General features: G+C 42.3%; 2 protein-coding genes across 2 annotated transcripts; both read left to right on the top strand.

Moving 5' to 3' along the window:
- Window positions 1-6,924: 6,924 nt before the first annotated feature.
- Window positions 6,925-12,720, top strand: AK88_01629 (uncharacterized protein; the record flags this gene model as incomplete). The annotated part of the gene is made up of 1 exon (XM_012479264.1): window positions 6,925-12,720. The coding sequence occupies one exon, from the start codon at window positions 6,925-6,927 to the stop codon at window positions 12,718-12,720; it is 5,796 nt and encodes a 1,931-aa protein (XP_012334687.1).
- Window positions 12,721-14,445: 1,725 nt separating this feature from the next.
- AK88_01628 (uncharacterized protein) lies at window positions 14,446-17,580 on the top strand (the record flags this gene model as incomplete). Its single annotated transcript, XM_012479263.1, has 1 exon — window positions 14,446-17,580. The coding sequence occupies one exon, from the start codon at window positions 14,446-14,448 to the stop codon at window positions 17,578-17,580; it is 3,135 nt and encodes a 1,044-aa protein (XP_012334686.1).
- Window positions 17,581-17,604: the final 24 nt, after the last annotated feature.

Below are 17,604 nucleotides of genomic sequence, written 5' to 3'. Positions count from 1 at the left end.
TTTAAATCCATAGTTTTGTTCACTGCTTAACGTCGCGGGGAGGGCGAACGATGGATGGTTCCACTTACACGCACCTCATCCACTGTGCCCTATAGCGTATGCGCCTATGTGGCTTGTGTGTGCAAATCGACCCTCCAGAGTTCTCCTCCTCTGGCGTAGTGGCAACATTGACGCTTCACTTAACATTGTTAATTCGTGTACGCGTCGTTTTTTCTTTTCCATGAGGGCAGAAGTGCACACGAGGGGGGTTACACATGTGTATGCGCATATGTGTGCCTCTTTCCACTCGTTCATTTGTTCTTCCTAGTACATGTATATATATATTTTTTTCTCCGTTGTTTTGGCCTTACTTTTATTTTATTTTATTTTTTCATTCTTGTCAAGTCAAATTTGTTTTATTTTTCACGCATGTTACGCACATCCAGAATTAAACCCAAATTTGTTAACAAATTTCCGACGTGTGGCATGCGATGTGCACCCCATTTTGTGTGTTTGCAACAAACCCATCGAATGCCCATCGTGAAAAAGTGTGGCCTCTTTTAACTTATCGCACAAATGGCGTAGAAAAAAAAAAAAAATTTCTATAAATTCGTTTACGCGTGTGCGTTGTATACACATCCGTTACTACAACATTTGTGTTTGTGCATACATGCTTCGTTCTGCCGTTGCTCCATGGCGCTGACCCCTAAGCAAGCTTCGTTACACCAATCATGCATCCATTTTTCTTTGTTTAAAACACTGGTCCATACGTTGTAAGCATGAGGGGAGATGCGGCATGGGCGAAAGAAAATGTAAAAACTGAGCGACCGTAGAGATTAAAAAAAAAAAAAACATCAATCGAACGGAAATGGCCTAGGTGTACCAACGGAGGTAAATCTCCCAAATCGAGCCAACAACCTCTACGTCCCTTGCCTGGAAGGTGTGCATTTTTTTTCTTTTTTTTTTTCGTTACTTTGCTATTGCTACGTTTTGTTTCATTTGTTGCCATTCCACATGGAGAAAAAAAAAAAAAAAAATGAAAATCCCGCGAAATTGTGAAAATTTAATTTATTTTCCTCCCCCCTCGACCTTTTCAGTGGCTAATTTCCTATCACAGCATGTCATAGTAGAGGATAGGGGTTTCTCCCAAAGGTGATGCCGCGTGCATGATAGCGGTAGTCCCACGTATGCTCCACGTACGCATGTGTACCATTCCCTGCTGCGCGGAAAATACGTTTTTTTTTTTTTTTTTTTTTTTTTTTTTTTTTTTTTTTTTTTTTTTTTTTTTTTTTTTTTTTTTTTTTTTTTTTTTTTTTTTTTTTTTGTCGTGCCTTTTGCGATGCTCTTATGAAGGCTGAAAAATTTTGGCCGACTACATATAGACCATTTTATATGCGAAAATGCGCTGCGTCCAAAAAATGCGCCTACTGTGAGTGGCATGTGCATGGGGGCACGTGATTATATACAGCGTTAACTTGCTTGCACAGTCTCGCGCAGGGATACGTTATGCAATACATATATAGAGCGCACTATTCTGGCTGAGTGTATGGCTGTGGTGGAACTACCTCAGCTTCTTTGCCCGTATGCTTGTACGCGCTACTGTCCCTTCCCCCCACAGCGCTGGCATACGCATATGAATGCATGTCAATGGGAAGTATATGCATTTCACCGCTTAAGTGGGATTCAATAAGCATACAAATTTTATGTATATGTATAATTTTGCATTTATATGCACATATGCTTACGCACCTGCTTTGCTTCTTCTCTCCTCGTTGTGACCATCGGCGCCCTCCCTTTAGCAAAAAGGAGAAAGCGCCAGCGTCACGCACATGTGTAGAAGGCAGTGGCGCAGGCACATATATGTAGTTTTGTCCCAAGGGTTTGAAAAGGCAATAGGTACATACGTATTACATGCATATAGATGTACATATATACATCTACATATATAACATATATACGTATACCCCCCCCGAAAATGCGAGTGGGGGAGAAATTTCTGTCAAGCTGAAATGTGAAAACGTGGTATGCGTGGCGAAGCCAAATGTTACACTCTCCTTACATCCCACAAGCGCCTATGCAAATATAAAAAGCAAATTTGCATAAGTATTATTTACATATACTAAAATTTATGTATAATGTGCATGTATATATATATGCATTTATATTGTATACATAACTTATGCGCCTTTCCCCACTTGCAAACGCTTGTGCAGTCAACCCTCTGTCGTCAGTTGCTTTTTTTTTCCTCCCCCTTTTGTAATTGTCGAACTAGTTTTGCTCCTCCTACACCCCCCCGACGTGAAAAAAAAACAAAAGGTGGCATCCCCCTCTCCATTTGTTAAGAGTGAGCCTCCCCGACCTCGTAACGCATAAAAAAGGGGATTAAGCCCATATGCGGCAAATGTGCATAAGCGTGTAAGCATACGTTGTTCATATGTTGGTGCTCAGGTATAACAATATATATAAATGCCGCCTATTCCCCCCCCCCCCCCCCGCAGCCCTTTTCTTCATCTGTACATGTGAGGTGCATACATATATGTATGCATATGGGGATTGCACATACCTAGCCGCAAATTGGCACGCCCATACCCCTACACGTGCGTGGGCACGTTGGTAGGGCCCCAGTTTTATAGGTGGGGGGGTTAATATCATATAAAGTACATGCAACGCAGCGCGGGGCACATGAAAATAAACAGTTTATATATATATATTATTTATATGTATATATATCCCTGCGTGCGCAGCTCACACGACGCGTATAGAAAAAAAAAAAGAAAAGCCCCATAGGGGGACAAGTAGCAAAATAAAGTGTAGTGGTGTAGCGCTACTTATATACTCCCATCTTAATGTGTAATTTTTATTTTGTGCTTGTTTTGACGTAAAAAAATTACGGGTTTAATTGCATCCTGTGAGAAAATAGCGTTCTTGTAAATTTTTTTTTTTTTTTTTTTTTTCTCTTCTCTCTCTTTAATTCCTTTTTTCTCACATTTCGAATTGACTTAACTGGGATGCTATCGTATGTGATGATACGACAAGATACGTCATATATGTTACGTTGTGGTAATGCAAGCGCAAGCCTGCCGAGGACCCGCGATGCAAGAAAATCACATCACCCCGTTATTTTGAATTCCCCTTTCCTACCACATGATTTTATAGCTTATGCACAAATGCAAAGGGATGGTGGGTATGCAAACCCGAGGTATATATAATATAAGTGCCATATTGTAGGAGAGGGCGTGCATATATATTATATATACATATATACTCATATATACGTCGTGTCACATGTATATATATATATGAGGTATGCTTATTTTTTTTTTTTTTCCAAACATTTACATACTCTCACATGTAGCAAATATATGTTTGTACTTGTAGCAACAAAGGGTGATATTGCTACTTTAATTTTTTTTTTTGTTTCGTCGGTGGAGGGATTCTTAGCCCTTTTTTTTTTTTTTTTTTACAAGTGTCGAAATTTGGTTTAATACCCCCCTGTAAAAATTTTTTTGTTTTTCCTTGCCCCCGCGTATTATTTCCCCCCTTTGACCCTTACCCCCCCTTTTAAAAACCCATTTGCCACTTTTTGCGTTTAACCCCATGTACCATATTGGAACCAAAGTTACCACCCCAACCCCCCCCCCATGAGGTGACGAAGCGGGTACAGGCGTGTGAGCATATTGGTACATATGATGTCATGGAGGTGCACGTGAACCTTAAGGCGAAGTTTTTTTTTTATACCATTGTTTTCCTACTTCCACCACGCGCATGCTATAAAATTTGTCCCCGCTTTCCCATGCGGTACCCCCCCTGTGAGCACGCTTGCGTAAACCCTTCTCGGCCTACGTGATCGCAAACTTCTTTTTTCATGAATCTTAATTTTTTCCCTCCATTTTAGCAGTGCTTACGGGTATTGGTTATATATATATATATTTATATATATATAAAATCCAATTGATTTTATTTTTTCTATCATGTTTTTATAAAATACATGGTACTTTTAGATTATTCATATGTTGGTATTATGCATTCCTTCATTTTTCGTTTCCAATTTTTTTTTTTTTTTTTCCCCTTTTATTTATCCCTTATTAGAAAAGCAAATAAAAAAATCCAGTCATTTTAACAGTTCGAGTTTGATTTTATTTGATAGAGCTTTACGTAAACTCTCTTTCATTGTTTAGATGTATATGTACGTTAGCCCAAGTTAGCCTCGTTTGCAAAGTTTGCCGCGTTCGCGATTGTGTTCCTTCTAAAAGTATTCGCAGCGCTCGCCGTTGCGTAGCCTGTTTTGAACAATCAAAATTGTGAATACCCCCAACCTGCGTGATGCGCAATTGCAGCGTTAAGCATATCCATATGAAAAGAGAGCAGGCGCAAAAAAGGAGGAATGCGAAAGTGAAAGCTTCTAAAGTGAAGGCGCAAGCGACAGCATATGCCCAACGTGGAAGCCGACGCTGAAGCCAACGCGGAAACCAACGCGGAAACCAGCGCGTGTGAAAGAGGAATTTATAATACCTGTTGCGTGCTCGCGTATGCCCGTGCGCTTGTTTTTATGTTTATGAGAAGCTGCTGGCTTTCTCAAAAGCGCAGCACGAGCAAAAGCAAGCGCGCTTGCGTTTGTTTCTATATATGTATGCCCATGCGAAGGCGCATAGAGCATACGTGTATGCACATAATATATATATTTATATGTACCTTTACGTGCATATGCCTCCACTCAAATGCGTGCCTGGACGCCCAGCCAAAGAAGCGTGTTCAATGCTTACGATTTAAGCCTTGTGCCTTTGGCGACTCGTTCCCGCGTTTTTATATGATAATACCATCTTATATTCCCCTATTGGGGGCAACTATACATTGTTCGTTTTTTATTATTTTTTTTTTTTTGAAACATGATCTGTATGCATATATGATTAGTTGAATTAAACGAATTATTTTATATATTTTTATTATTTTTTTTTTTGCATGTGTTCGTGTCTGCACACGTGCATATGCTGTACACGGGTGTATACATGTATATGTTTACATCACCCATTCGTCGTTTCATTCGCCCCAGCATCTTCACATTCGCACGCCTGATCATCCTGTACACTGGAGTGCGCATCTTTGTTATCTTTATTGAAGGAAAGAACGCAATAAAGAGTTGTACATAGGTAGCAAGCACATGTGTTACGAACATTGGTGGGTGTGACTGTATGCACCTCTTCCATGTATGATTTAGTTTGATTTATGACACACGAGCTTGCAAACATATGCTTATTTATTTACTCATCTGTATTTTTTTTTTTTTTTTTTTTACAACGTGCTAACTGCAATATTCCCCCCACCCACCCACACACACTTTGTTTATAATTTGTTATCCTCCCTTTTCCCTACATATCGCTTTTCATTTTCCCGAGTTTCCTTTTTAGTATACATATACATGTTCCTTTGTACATTCACCCGACGGACGTGGAGTGTTTCACACGAGTGAGAGATTAAGCATTATTGCCTCCGCGTCGTCCCATGCGTTTCACATTAGCAGTTTATCTGTTCATTTAGCAGCTAATCTTTTTTTTTTTTTTTTTTTTTATAACTCCTATCTCACCTTTTTGCAGTTTGTTTGAATGCTCATTTTTTTTTTTTTTTTTTTTTTTTTTGAGAGAAAAAAATAGCTAGCTTATATATATAGGCCCAAAATTGCGAGGAGCAAAATAGGCAGGCAAAAGTAGACCAAGTCGATTGCTCTCCCCCCCGCCCCGTCCTATGTGTGATTAATTATCCCGTGTATGAAAAGAAAAAAAAAAAAAAAAAAAGAAAGAAATGTGCTGAGTTTTGCCAACTTTATACATTTGCAATTTCATTTCCCCTTTATAGTTTGATTTTCATTTCCTTTTTTATGTGCGCCTACGTCGCGCTGCGTGTGTTGCTAATTAAATGAGGGTTTTTTTTCACACCATAATTACATTTAACGTTGTCAGTTGGCATTTCCACTTTAGCACTTCGAGTTAACATTTCCAGTTAACGTGAACCGCTTATTTTTTTATTATCTTACACTCACGCCCCTTTGTTCTTTTTTTTTTTTTTTTTTTTTTTTTGGATCGCGTCCTATGCAACCCACGCTCGTTGTTTGATCCTCTACATGTGCATACCTACCTGTATGACACCACGTATGCCCACGCAGCATTTGTTGCGGGCCAGTGTTTCATCCCTTCTCGCGCCATACCCCTGAGGTGTAGCATAAGCACACAGACACATATATATTATATATATATATATATATATATATATATATATATATATATATATATATTATACACGTACTCTTACATATGCATACACATCCGCGAGCACACATAGTCACATATTTCTTCTGCACTAAGAGAGTTCCTTTGGAGCGCTGTGGTTTTATGTTTCATTCGACATTGTTATATCACTGTGTTTCGATTTTTTTTTAAACCCCTTTGAGGTTTTTATAAGTTGTCATTTGTGAGCACAACAACCCGGGCTCACTTTTTATCGTACGCCCATTAGTCATCTTTGCGCCTGTTTATTATTCTCCCACACCCCCGAATACACATACCAGGCTACTCCAGGTCCATGCGAGTCTAATTCCACCTCCATACCCCTTTTTATGAATTTCATTATTTATTTATGAATTGGCTCCAGTTTGATATTGCTCCACCACTACAAGCAAACGGTTTCCATTGTGAGCCATTAAATTGAACGCCAAGTGGAAGAACGAACTTTCATTGTGCATGATCACAAAGTTGCATGTGTTTTATTTTTTTAATACGTGTGTTACACAACAGTGTGTGTACACGTTTTCGTGCCTAAGTAGTAAAAATAATAAAAAAAAAAAAAATAATAAATTAAAAAAAAAAAAAAAGAACCATCGCGTAAGCGAGTTTTAATTATTATCACCAGCTTCCAACCCTCCTGCTACCCTGTCACCTGAGAATACTGGAAATAATGGAAGGAGTGCCCAAAGAGTTGAATGCCCGAAAAGATGATCAGAGCGGGAAGAAGTCGACCCCTGCGAAGTCTAACGATGATGCTGCGCCTGTAAATGGAAAGGGGGCAGGTAAAGGCAGCAGCAGCAGCACCTGCAACAGCGCCGGAGCCACCGCGACCACTGGGACAAGTAGTGGGGGTGCCAGTGGTTACCTATTCAATTGGATAGATCGATTTAATAGCCTTAAAAAGGTTGAGAAGAAGGTGGAAGAAGAACAAAGTGGTAATGTGAAAGAGCCAAATAAGAGTAATGGTACCGACGAAAAAGGAGACATGAAAAAAGGACTGAACAATGCGAGTGGTGATGGTGATGCACAGAAGGGGCAAGATGCGGATCTCGTCGTTAAGAGTGACAAAGGCAGTGGTAAAAAGGGCCAAGAGAAAGCGCCCGAGAAAGGGGTGAAAGGAGGAGAAGAAGAAAACCGCAGCAAGGAAAGTGGAGAAAACGCCGTAGGTGTGGAGGCCAGCTGCGATAAAAGAAACCCCCAGGATAAGATCGACGAGGGAGCAAGTGAATCCGTTTCTTGTGACAATGGAAAGAAAGCAAATATGAAGGGAGCTCGAGAGAACAAGGAAAAGCCAACGAATGCTTCGGACTCTGTGAAGGAAGGAGATGCTGATACGAGCAACGATAGTGTAAGCAACAAGGCGAAGAGTGGCGGCCCATCCGATCGCGGCATCTCAGATCGTATTCTCTCCGACCGTGAAAGTGGAAACTGCAATGAGGACCCCTTGATTAAAAGTTTATGTGATAAGGAGCTGGCCAAGGTACAAGAACTAATTAAACAAATAAAAAAAAATGAAGAGCTGTACAATGACGAGCTAAACGGAGATCTGTTCTTCCTCTACGACGAGCTGTATCACACGCTCCTGGACCGCCTAGAGTCTGCAAACCTGAAAAATAAAGACATGAAGAAACTCATAAAAAGGGAGATGGAAAAGTTTAAGGAAAATCACAGCATTGTGTCGGACTACCTTAGGGGTTGCGAACACGAAGTGAAAGCGATGCTGGTGAGTTGTGGCGGTGATGCTGAACAGGCTGCTGAAAAATCGGACGAAAAATCTGGTGAAAAATTGGACGACAAATCAGCTGAACAGTCAGGTGAAAAATCGGGTGAAAAATCAGGTGAAGAGTCCCGGCAGCAGTCGGCGAAGAGCCAGCAGACACCCCCCCGGCAGCTCGACGAGGGAATGCTGAGTCAAGTCAAAAAGTCCTTTCACCAATATCTAGAGCAAAAATTGAAGGACGATTATTATGATCACAGCGCGTTGGAAGAGAATTTGCTACACAACAGAAATCTGAGCTTGCTCTTCCTTCTCTTTTGTCAGAAACACATTATCCATTTTGTGCAGGAGGTATTTTCCACCATGTGCATAATTGTTGAGGAAGGTGAAAAGTGCAAGACTCAAATGAGCTCCCTGTTGAAAAGACTCAACTGTATGAATCTCATTTTACATTTCCTAATCACGACGAATGAGCGGAACGGTGGTGTGGAAAACAGTGCTGTACATACAGGCGGCACCACTACTGCGTACATGCAAGGATTGCACAACGACATGATGATGTGTGTAAACGGAGTAACAACACAGGTGCGAATGGATTTGGTAGAGAACAAGGATTACATGGATGTCAAGCGGGAGACAGAGGAATTGGGTGAAAATGACGATCAGAATAACCACCTACACCCAGAGCTACATTTGCATCACCAGGAACTGGCGAACAAAACAAATTTCAGCGCATTAAGCAATGGGAGCAACAAAACCAGCAAAATTAATAAGCTTACCTTAAACAAGAAGACCTTCAACTACTTCCGAAAGGACATGAACGAAACACAAGTCAGTCTGTCCACATGCTTAACGGATACATCTGTTGTTGATAAGAAGGTGCGTGATAAAAATGGAAAGAAGAAAGTTATGAGTAATGAAAATGGTAGCAGCAGTGTAGTGGCCCCAAGCAGCGATAAGGGAGTGGGAGGCGTGCCTTCCCCTAAGAAGACACCTTATGAAAACACAGGCAGTGGTAGCGTCAGTGGAAGTGGAAAAAATGCACAAGGGAATGGCGTGACGAATGATTATTTCAGCGACATGATGGTTTACATTTCGTGGGTCCCCAAAAGTGCCCGGTGCCAGTACCCATTGGAGTTACCAAAAAACTCAGCAGAGAGAAATAAGCTAGCTGAATACATAGAAGCAAAGGAACAAATGCTTTACATTCTCAAACTCATGGGATATGAAGAAATTGATAATATATATTTTCACCCCCCAAAAGGATCTCATATCAAAATAAAGTTTAAAACTTTAGCCTGTATGAACAAATTTTTAAAGGCGTATAAAAATACCCCTGATAAATGGAAAGAGGATATGTTCAATTTTTTCAACATCCCTTTGAGAAGCAGCATATCCGTGAGGGACCTTCGAATTGAAAGAGCTGTCCCCAGATCCTCAGCTGCAGAGTTTAAGAAAATAAAAAAAATGAATAAAAATTATCAGGACTTGTTTTTATTCAAGGATAATTATAATCTTTGTGAGGATGGTAATAGCAGCACTTCCAAGATGGAAAAAGTGAACCTACATTACGATGCCTTTAATAAGCACATCATTGTACATAATAAGGGTGCAGGTAATGCAGCTGCTGCTACTGGTTCTGGTTCTGCTTCTGCTTCCCTTGGTGTTGTTCCTCCCACTGTAGCAGGTGCGGTGGTAGTAACGGATGATCACGAACACCACCACAATGGAGCAAGCACCCATGTTAGCCTGAAAAAAAATGTTGATCAGAGAAAAAGTATTTCCAAGATGAAGGGCATTATTGGATCAATGGGTGGTGACCTTAACTCTGGGGTTATGCACGGCATAGGTGGAACTCGATCTCCCCTCGACGACCTGCACAATGCAAATATGGCTTTGGGTATGGACGCTGCTAGTACCGCTTCGTATGGAGGCCTGGGCAGTTTTGGCGCTTTTGGAGGCGGAATTTCTAGCCCCATTTCCAGCGGCATGACGAACATTATTGGGGGGGGTGTCGGCACCAGTAGTAGCCACCTGAACGGCGCGGGCAATGGCATGAGCAGTGGCATCCATGCACACCACCCCTTCTCAGCACACAACAACACCAGTACCACCACCACCACGGCCACCGCAGTGATGATGCCTAATGGAATGCTCAACAAGGTTAGCGGCAGTAGCGGCAACTCGCTGCACGGAGTTTATATGGGTGGTAAAAGTGGAGCGAATAATATCAGAGATGAAGGAAGAACCTTCCTAGCAGGTACCCAGATGGGAAGTGGTGTGGTCAGTGGGGTTAGCGGTATGGGAAGTAGCATGGGAAGTAGCATGGGAAGCAGCATCAGTGGGCACTACGGCAGTCACATGGGAAGTCATTTAGGAAGTCACTTAGGAACGCATTTAGGCACCCACTTAGGAAGCCACCTCAACAGCGACACCTTCAACCACTGCTCGAGCGGCAGGATGCACAGCGGCTGCCTCAGTAACAAAGGAGGAACCGGAAAACCGAATTACCCCATTAACCATAATAACACCATGTGTACGTCCAGGAGCTCCTCGAAAAATTTGTACCTCATGAAGAGCGCCAAGAACGTGAACAGCAAAGGTAGTTGCATGGGATTGGGTAGCGGTGCGGCTGGAGGAGTAGGAGGGTCAGGATCCTTTCTGTCCACCTCTAAGTTCCTCGGTAGTGGCAATAGCAGCAACAATAACGGCATGCATGCACTAAACAAGGATTTCCTCACCAATGGAAGTTACACTTTAAAGAAGCAGACCCACTATGCATCCTTCTCAAATAACTCCAACGGAAATATGAACTCTCTGAGTGACCATATGTATGCCTTCAATAGTAGCGGGGGAAGTACGACCAACATGAATGGATTAAACGGGTCTAATAATGCAAATCGTATGAACGGATTAAGCGACGTTAACGGTGTACACACAATAAATGGAGGCGTCATTGGTAGCAGCGGCATAGGTAGCCACAATTATGGAAGCAGCAATATCCGCGTTAATACCATTAACAATAACACACAGCTGAGCAACAACAACAGTAATAATAATTCTACTAGAGGGACACAAAACGAGACCACCAGTTTGAATCACTTCTCCACCAGTGCAGCACACCTGGACGCGGCGACACTGACTAAGGAAAAAAATTATTTGCGTGGGTTTAAAAATTGCTACATGGGTAGCTTTGGAGGAGGAAGCGCTTATTCAGAGAACAACCTAAACAACAGCTGTACCAATAGTTGTAGTAACAGTCACGGGTTGATTGGATGCTCTCATGGAAGAGTCGGCGGGGCAGAGTCGTCTTTGAAGTCTCACAATGTAAGTTGCAACGACAGTGGAAGTGCTAGTGGTGGTAATTGTCCTAGTAATAAATACGGATCCGATGTAGCTAACCAAAAGTATGGAACCCAAAATGATGATATGAAAGAAGATTTTAAAAATTTGATCAACATAGATTTTATTAATGACATTGATATGGACTTTGACGAGAAGAACAATGATCATATGTCCGTGCACAATGCCAGTGACCACAACAATGGAAATGTGTACAAAGGGTTCCACCACCTTCATAATAGGAGCACGAATAATGGCAAGCAGTTCAACGCGTTAGGCAGTTGCATGAGCGAAGGACTCCTGAGCGGCAGCGCCACGTGTGTGGGAAACTGCCTGGGAGAAACGTGTGTAGGCAGCTGCAACGGAAGCAACAGCATAAAGGCGCGCGACTTTGACAAGTTCGAAAAATTTGACAAGTTTGAAAGCTACGACAAATTTGAGAGCTATGATAAGTTTGACAAATTTGACAAGTTTGACAAATTTGAGACGTATGATAAGTTTGACAAGTTTGACAAATTTGAGACGTATGATAAGCTCCCCTTTGAGAACATGAACCACGAACCCAGTTACCGCATGAACGGAGAGGAAGATGAGGAGGGCGAAGAGGTGGATGCAGATGCAGAGGCACAAGATGTAGATCACTTCAACGACGAAATGAACCTCAGCGGAAACCAGTTTGCCCACTCCAATGCCACTCTAAGTAACAAGAATAAAATTGCAAGTGCCTGTGGAGTCACTGTTGATGATCATCGCACTGGGATGATCTTGTCTGAAGGTTTCAACAACAAGTACTTCTGTGAAGACAATCCAAAAAGTTTATACAATTATTATAATAGTCCTAGCGGAGGTGGTAGTATAGGAGGAGGAATGCTTGCTCACACTACCTCCACAGCCACCACTGGCAATAAGAGTAGTTTGCACGTGAATTTAAGCACAAGTGGAAACAGCGCACATAATGGGAGCTCAGCAATGTTGGGGGAAGCTACCTTGAGTAATAATAATTATAGTGGAGTTATGGAGCCATCAGAGAATGGCATAGTTACTTCTTCTGCAGCAAATGGATTAGCCAATTCCTCTGGTAACTCTACCACCAACTCAGTTGGCAACAACGCCTTGACGAACACCGGCTCTTCCCTTTACCGAAACACCTTGACCCCTAAATTGTACATTGATGCCATCCCCGTGAACAATACCTTTGGAAAATATGATGAGGGAAATTTTTGTGACGTAAAGAAGGAAGACAAGATGAGAGCAGCAGGAGCAGCAGCAGCAGCTGCTGGAGTAGGTGATTATGATTTAAAAATGAGCGAAGAGGATGCAAATAAAGGCTTTTTAAGTTACTCCTTTCAATCATCACGTGTCGACAATGAGCAAAGTTTTTCAGACAGTTACGTTAACTTCTTTTGATTTATCCCCCCTTCTCTTTTTCCCTCTCCTTTAAATCGAGATAGAGACAGGGAAATTTGGACTATGAAAAAAAAAAAGACGAGGAGATCGGATAGACTCTTTCTCTCCTGTGCATTTGAATAGCCAATGCCATTTTGGCATTTTTATACCCCAGTTGTGTTTACGCGCAACGAGTCACACACACACATATATATGTATATATATATAAATAAACAAGGAAAATATATATAATTGGTACCTTTTGGTATGTTTTTTATTTTTTTTTATTTTTTTTATTATTTTTCATTCGAAAGTCGAAACTTGTTTAGTCCGCATTTGTGAACATATATATGAGCCACACAAGACACAACACACCTTTTTTTATCTTGATCGGTTGATTGATTTACCCCTGCCGAGGTTGACATTTGAAATTATTTTTTCTTTTTTTAATTCATATGAAGAATGCGCCCCTTTTTTGAGGAGTCATCCCCCTTATATCCATATTTTAGTTTGGTTATTTACTGCGGCTAAATCGGGAGTGGCACGTTTGTGCGAGAACGGGAAATTTATCCCGGCCCTTTTTTTTTTTTTTTCCTTTTTTTTTTTTTTTTTTGAAGTTTGAGAGATGCCTTATTCAGTTGTATATAAGTATCTATGTGTGTACTTATTTATTTATTCTTATTTATTTGTTTATTTTTATTTTAATTAAAATTAAAGAAAAAAGAAACTAGCTAAATTTAAAAAAAAAAAAAAAAAAAAAAAAAAAATAGCTGTATCGGTGGAGGGTAAAGAATTACACCCCCCCGTTACCTTCCTCCTCGTATCATCACCGCCATTTGGGAAGAATCAGACTGGCATGCAGGGGGGAACAAGTGCCTTGTCCCCGCGGCGCCTAGACATTACTACGCTACTTCCCTTCTTGCATTCACTTAGCCTCGGTTACTCTGCAAAAATCATTCGTGCTTGCGAATTGGGGCATCCCTGTGTATGTAACACACATGCAATTGTGTTAGGCATCCCCCTCCCTTTTGTTCCAATGTTCAGTTTTAGCTTTTTTCCCCGGTGTGAATTTTTCATGAGGGGGAGCTACTCACATGCTGTTCGATTAACTGTAACTTGCAAGCGCAGTGTGTCAAAACGCGTTTGGATGATCTTCAACGGGGGGGGGAGGACATTTTTTTCCAAAAATGGGTAGCCCTTTTTTTGTTCTTTTTTGAGTGCGAACTTGTTTTTCTCCTTCGTGTGGCAAACCAAGTGGATGGGGGGTCATCTGCAGCGGCGCACCTGAGTAGGCAACACACAACAAGCTTACACAGGTCGCATATATGATTGCATCGCCTGTTTGTAGGTGTCCCCAATGTACATACAAATAATGCCGGTGCGTAAAATGTCCTTGGACCACTCTACCCCTCCTTTCACTTTACTGTCCCCTTGGAAACAAAAAAATCCCCCTTTTGGCCAAACGAATTTTCACTCGTCGGGTGAGGGGAGAGGGAGGAAACCGAAGTGGAACATGTTTTCTCACCCAGAAAAAATTGCAAAAAAAAATGCAAACAAAATAAAAATAAAAATCCCACCGCTTCTTCCTTAAACATTGTCCCCATCCGTATGTTATTATACCCAGCCGTTCTCTACACTGTATAAACTTGCGAAAGGGGGGTGGTGGGGAGAGGGAGACGCACATGACACCTTTTCCCACTTTAACCCATTTTTATACCACGTCATTTGCGCTTCCCACCCCTAAATATGCTGGACGAAAGGCAAAGAAACCTACAGAGGTACTCTTTATATTTGGAAAAGAAGGACCTCGTTTTTAAAGGGAAGAAAAAAAAAAACGATCTAAAGAACATTTTATATTTCCCATCTTTGTTTTGGTTCAATGGGCAGTTTTGTCCCCCCATTCCCTACTTCACTTTTGACCAGCATGAGGAAAAGGGAGGGGCAGGAGAAGTGGGGACAACACCATACCCGGAGGAAGAAAAAAAATCTCCATTTAAAGTAAAATTGGTTGATTTCCTAACCTGTGGGGTCCACAAAAACAGTGTCATTGTAAAGAGAGTTGTAAAAAATGAAGTCTTGAGCGTAAGTATGTTTAGCGACATGAAAGTTGTGTCGTGCGTTTTTTATGTCAACATGGAGTATGTACTTGGTCTGGGTCCCTTCTTTGGCACAACCAGGAATCCATTTTTTTTTTGTTTATCCTTGGCTACTTTGGGGAAGGAGAGTTCTGAAACGGGGGAGACTCGGCTAGGGGCCCATGAGGCAACAAAAGGGGGCAAGTGGCCAGACAGAGAGGCAAAAATGGGATCGTCTTCAGATCCCCTTGGGAGGGAAAAAAACTCCTTACTCAGCTGCGACCTAAGAAACGCCCTGGACACGGCCCCTCCAGAGCTCCTCCTCTACAACGAAAAGAAAGAAATACACCTCTTCAATTATATAACAAACAAATCTCGTTTAATCACAAGGGAAAAAATACCAGTGACGGCACTACAGTATACCTTTTTGCACATAAGCGAACACAACAGTCTTTACAACCAAATGGAGACAGATGTGTATGAGGGGAGCATAAGGATTGTGGACCTCGACCAAGTGGAGAAGCAGATTTGGAATAAGAACCGATACTGCTTTGATGTTCTGCAGGGGTGGCTCAGCGGGGCTAGGGATGGACAGGAAGCATGTAAGGGAATCCCCTGCGGGCAGTGTCGCGTGCACAAAATTGTGAAGCGGATGTTCTACGTGCTTATATATGGAGACACCGAAGGAAACGTTTACTTCTTAATCCCGGAGAAGGAAATAAAAATAAAAAAAAACTTCAGAAGAGGGGAAAAAATACACCTCATCGAGACCAACGTGAAGGCCTACTTGAACGCCGAAGGTGGTGACAGCCGCATAACGACTGCGTTGCGAAGCAATGTGCATGTCTTTTTAGCCTACAGGGACTGCATCTTGGTTTTTAATTTGCCCTTGTATGAACCCCTTTTCGTGGTGAACGTCGCGAATGAGGTGATCTTCTGCCTCAGTGCCTGTCTTAGCGAGAGCGGTGAGGTGTACTTCTCCTTCTCCACGCAGAGGTGCGTCAGAATTGGGGAAGTCTCGCGGGGGGGCGAGGTGGTGCATGTAGAGCTAGACGCCACCCAACTGGATAACATGAAAGAACATGCTGCGGAGGGTAGCGCAAACCCAGTTCAGCACACTGGGAACCCCGTACACAACTCCAAGCAGCAAAAGAGCCACACTTGCGTGTGCTTTGGAAGGGACAACGACCTCTACATAACAAGTGGCGACACGGGAACAATCCACAAATATAATTTGAAGCAAAAACAGATCACTCATAAGTATGACCCCCGATGTAAGAGAATCTTTCATTTGTCCATCTGCACGCTGAATGGAGAAGACTTCGCATACGTATACGACGCAGAGAAGTACCTTTGTCTTTTCCAATTCAGCAACCAAAAAAACGTGTACAAAGTTTTTACCCTTTCTGTGTGGGTCTATCAGATTCTTTGTTTTCGAAATAACGTCATCTTCTCCCTTGGAAATGAAAACGTGTACCATCTGGAGGTCAAAAAGGACGGCGGCGGGGGGAGCAGCGGGGGGAGTGACGGCGGGAAGATGCGCCTCGCAAAGCCGTTCTACTCCCAGCGCATGAGCGTCTGCACGTACCTGACGAATCATCTACACCTACCACTCGTAGCCTTTGTAAACAAAAAACAGCAGTTCGGTTTTTTTTCCCTCATGGATGCTCAAAGGAGAAGTGTGACTGTCCCGCCCATACGAGAAAATGAAAATGTCTTTTCTCTGTGTTGGTTTAGTTCAAGGAAGGAATTGGAGGTGGTCGATTTTGATGAGGCGGGTAGTGACGATCTGACTGTTGGAGATCCCCTCACACTTAATCAGTTTACACATCAACATAGAGGAACGAAAAATAAAAAGAAGGACGACAATGTCCGAATCAATACACACATGGCACACCTAATACAGAGCAACCCTTACGATACATACCTGGCTGTGGTGAATGAAGACACGTTGTTCCTTTATAACGTCCTGACCAACCAAGTGACAGATTTAAAGAATTATTTGAAAAAGGCAATGCCAGAATTTTATGGAAAAAAAAATTTTCTCAAATCTACGATTTATGAAAAAGTATGTTACGTTTTTATCTTTTCAGAAAAAAATATGTTTTTTATCTTTGACCAATATTTCACATGTTGCTTGCGAACCATAAGTGTAGATGATCGCATTATCCGCTTCTACCTTCGCGATGGGTACCTCTTTATTCACTCCAACACGTGTATTTATTTTACGTCCATAAGGAACGCGCTTTCCCTCTTTCCTGAGTTAGCCCGACAGGGAGGAGGGGCGGATACGCAGGCTCAAAAATTATTCTTCACCAAGGTGGATACGGCAGAAACGTTTAAAATTGCTCTTTTTGATTTTCTCTGCCTGGGGGAAGAAACGTACTTTGCTGTTTTTACCAAGCGGAAGGAGATTCTTGTGTATAGGATGCGCACGCGGGCAGGCGACGACATCGGGGGGGGCCACAACATTGCGCAGGGACACAACATCGCGGAGGGCGCGAGTGCGGACGGCGGTAACGAAGGGGAAGGCAATAAACAAGGCGACGGCGGCGACGCGAGTGCGGACGCCCAGCTGGTAGCCCAGTTTCTCAGTTTTTACAAATTCGAACACTTAAACAAAGTTGGAAGCATCCTCAGCATGAAGTTTTTTTACTGTTTCACCAAAAGGCGGGCGTACTTAATTTTCGGCGGCCTGGAGCAGTTTCTCTTTTTCTGGGACTTTCTCAAGTACCCCCTCGTGCGCCGGGGAGGGGGCGACGTGAAGAGAATCAGCGCAATGAGCGGCTTGAGCGGTTTGCGTTAAAGTGGGTGTAGGAAGATGGGCAAA

Source organism: Plasmodium fragile (genome assembly GCF_000956335.1).
Source record: "Plasmodium fragile strain nilgiri unplaced genomic scaffold supercont1.14, whole genome shotgun sequence".
NCBI classification, from domain to species: Eukaryota; Apicomplexa; class Aconoidasida; order Haemosporida; family Plasmodiidae; genus Plasmodium; species Plasmodium fragile.
The sequence above is the reverse complement of the archived record's forward strand: the minus strand, read 5'-3'. Positions and strand labels throughout refer to the sequence as shown.